The sequence below is a fragment of the Chaetura pelagica genome, unplaced genomic scaffold (genome assembly GCF_000747805.2).
Source record: "Chaetura pelagica isolate M959 unplaced genomic scaffold, ChaPel_1.0 scaffold24, whole genome shotgun sequence".
In the NCBI taxonomy this organism is placed as follows: domain Eukaryota; kingdom Metazoa; phylum Chordata; class Aves; order Apodiformes; family Apodidae; genus Chaetura; species Chaetura pelagica.
Window position 1 is genome coordinate 3,853,453 of NW_009953077.1, and position 3,199 is coordinate 3,856,651.

General features: G+C 62.5%; 1 protein-coding gene across 1 annotated transcript; it reads right to left on the minus strand.

The window, feature by feature from the left end:
• Nucleotides 1-793: 793 nt before the first annotated feature.
• On the minus strand, nt 794-2,390 carry GMPPB (GDP-mannose pyrophosphorylase B). The gene is made up of 6 exons (XM_009996950.1): nt 2,348-2,390; nt 1,881-2,182; nt 1,728-1,806; nt 1,507-1,634; nt 1,140-1,322; nt 794-985 (listed from the first exon to the last, which is right to left on the minus strand). The coding sequence occupies exons 1-6, from the start codon at nt 2,388-2,390 to the stop codon at nt 854-856; spliced, it is 867 nt and encodes a 288-aa protein (XP_009995252.1). The 3' UTR covers nt 794-853.
• Between the last annotated feature and the right edge of the window lie 809 nt (nt 2,391-3,199).

Below are 3,199 nucleotides of genomic sequence, written 5' to 3' on the forward strand. Positions count from 1 at the left end.
ACCTCTCCACTCCCCAGCCCACTCCTGATGCAGGGCAGCATGCCTGGCTTTGGACATGGGCTTTTTGCTGCTGCCACTAATCTGGTGACTGCCCCCCTACAGCCCACCAGCGAGGAGGACCTGTGCCCCATCTGCTATGCACACCCCATCTCCGCAATCTTCAGACCCTGCTCCCACAAGTCGTGCAAGTGAGTAGTGCACAGACATGACCCTCACTGGGGTGATCTCCAGCCCCAGGCACCCCCATGCCATGGCTTGGGGGGAAGGGCTCACACTCTTTTTTCCCGTGTTCCAGAGCCTGCATCAACCAGCACCTCATGAACAACAAGGACTGCTTCTTCTGCAAGGCCACCATCACAGGGGTGGATGACTTCACCAAGCCAGCCAGCTCATAGTGCCCAGCCCTGCACCACGGGCTCCCCTAGCTGCGCAGGGCGCTTCCCCCCACCCCCCAGCACACACACTGTCTTCTCCCCTCATGCAGGGCCAGGGCCCAGCATGGGACGTGCTGTGGGTCAGGGAAGCCAGGCACTGGGGCTGGTGTCCCCTTGCCCAGCACCCTGGCAGCCTCTGCCCCACAGGCCATTCTCAGGGAGGGGAGCCCGAGGCCTCGGCTCTGCTGGGACCAGGAGGCCGGGCTGGGTGTTTGGGCTGTGAACTTGCCCCTGGCTGGGGGCCGACTTCATGAAATGCAGCATTAAATTATTCTTCCTTATGTGGTGCCCTGAGACGTGTGGAGGGGAAGCCAGGCCAGCCAGTACTTGGGGCCATGCTCAGATGATGCTCAGGGAGAGATGGAAATGTAAATATTTAATCCAAGCAGAACCAGGAGTGCAGGGCCCACCAGGGGCTGCTACATGATGATTCGTGGCTCTGGCACCGACTCGGTGATGGACTTGTGTGGCAGCACGTTGGCCCCATTGAGGTAGAGCTCGTCGTTGACAATGACGTCCTCGCCCAGCACTGTCACATTCTCCATGCGCACCTGCCCCAGAGAGGCCTCGTCATGCTCCTGCTCCTGCCTGCTGGCACATCCCTCCATCCCTTCCGCCACAAAGCCAGGAGGTGGGACAAGGGGACAAGGGAGGGCAAGAGCCGAGCCCCAGTCCCCTGCAAGGGGTGGACACCCATATCCTCACCCACTGCCCCACAGAGCAGCTCCAGCCCACGATGCAGGACTCCAGCCAGGAGTGGGAGCGGACGCGGGCCCCCTCCAGCACGGTGCAGCGTTTGATGCGCACCCCGTCCTCCACCACCACGCCAGCCCCGATCGTCACGTTGGGGCCAATGACACAGTTTGCCCCAATCTTGGCACTAGGGTCCTGGAAGGAAGAGGGGCTGTGCTGGGGCCAGGAGGGCAGCTAGAGCTGTTGGCATTGTCCCTGGCATGGCCCCGCCACTTGGCCAGTGTGGGGCCACGAGGGCACAGCTTGAGGACAGCAGTGAGAGGACACGGTGAGCCTGTGACACGAGCCCAGAGCCAGTGTGCTGGGGGCCAGCACTTACCACCAGCACGTTCCCTACAACACCAGGCCCCGAGTGCAGCTTCTCAGGGTGCTGAGCCCGCAGTGCCTGCAGGTACATGCACATGCCTGTAAGGAAGTCCTTGGGCTGCCCAATGTCCATCCAGAAGCCTGTGGGGATAGAGCCACAGTGACAGCCCCTGGCAGAGGGGCAGCAGTGCAGGCAAGACCCCAGTGCTGCCCGCAGCATGCATAGAGCCTTACCCTGCAGCTCCATGGCATAGAGCTGCCCGTCCTGCGCCATGGCCGGGAAGATCTCCTTCTCAATGGAGGTGGGGCGCAGCTGTGGGGACAGGACGCAGGGCTGAGGGGGGGCCCCAGCCCCCCCAGCCTGGCCCAGTCCCCCCAGGACCCTACCTGGATGCGCTGCAGGATGCCCGGGCTGAAGATGTAGAGCCCGGCATTGATCTTGTTGGACACGAAGACACGTGGCTTCTCCACGAAGCGGTAGATGCGGCCAGTGTTGGGCTCGCTCACCACCACGCCGTACTTGGCCGGCTCCTCCACGCGGGTCACCACCAGCGAGCCCTCGCCGCCGTGCCGCTGGTGGAAGTGGGCCAGTGCCGCGAAGGGGAACTCGCAGATCACGTCACTGTTGAGGACAAAGAAGGGCTCCCCACCCTCGGCCAGCAGGTCCCGCGCCAGTGCCAGTGGCCCCGCTGCCCGGCCGTGAGTGGCACCACAAGAACAAGGTGAGCCCACTACTGGTGTCCTCCTGGTCCCGCCTGTGCCCTTCCCAGCCTCCCTGCTCCCCACTGGCCCTCCTAAGTTCCCTCTCCCCCCAGATCCCTGCCCAACCCTGCCATCCCTAGGCCGTCCTGTACCCATCCTGATGTCCCCGGTCTCCCTCATCCTACCCACACCCATCTTGGCGTACCCCTTCCACTGTCCCCGCTCCTCCCAGCTCTGCCTGCAGGAAAAACCTTCCCCCAAATCCCTGCTCTCTGCTCCTTTTGGTACCATCTCTCCTGCATCACGGCCGGGTTCCTGGCAGGCTCCGACTGCTTCCCAGCCCTTCCCACTGCCTTTCCAGCCCTGACTCTACCCAATTTCTCCAGAACTACCACATCAATGACACTGTCAGGTCCTTCCACTTCAAATGTGCTCTCCAAAAATCTGTGCCAGGGCTGAGGGTGCATTTATTTGTTTTTTAACCCCAGCCAGAAGGAGCTGGGACGTGGTGGAGCTCGAGTGCTGCGCTGGGGCGAAGAGCATCGTGGACTCTACACGTACTGGGCACTTTGAGGAGCTTGTTTTGGTCGTGGCAGGGAGAACAGCAGCAATTTTTAGCACAGGGGTGTTGTACAGCATGAATAATTCACCTGACAGAGGCTGCTGAGAGCACGGGGGGGAGCTGGCTGTGCTGCTGCACCTGCAGGCAGCCAGGGCTTGCTGCCCGGGGCTGGATCAGCCCCTCCCCAGCTCATATCTGCTCCGTGCCCTCCTCCCTGTGCCAATGTCCCCGGTCCCTCATCCTACCCACACCCATCTTGGCGTACCCCTTCCACTGTCCCCGCTCCTCCCAGCCCTACCCATTCATACCCACCCTGCTGTCTGTGCTGCCCGCCTCCCAGTGTCACCAATCCTACTCGCACGCTGCTGCTCACGGTGTCTCTTCCCAGCGCCCCCATCCCTGCCCATTCCCTCCCCACTGTCCCCCCCTGTCCCCAGACCCC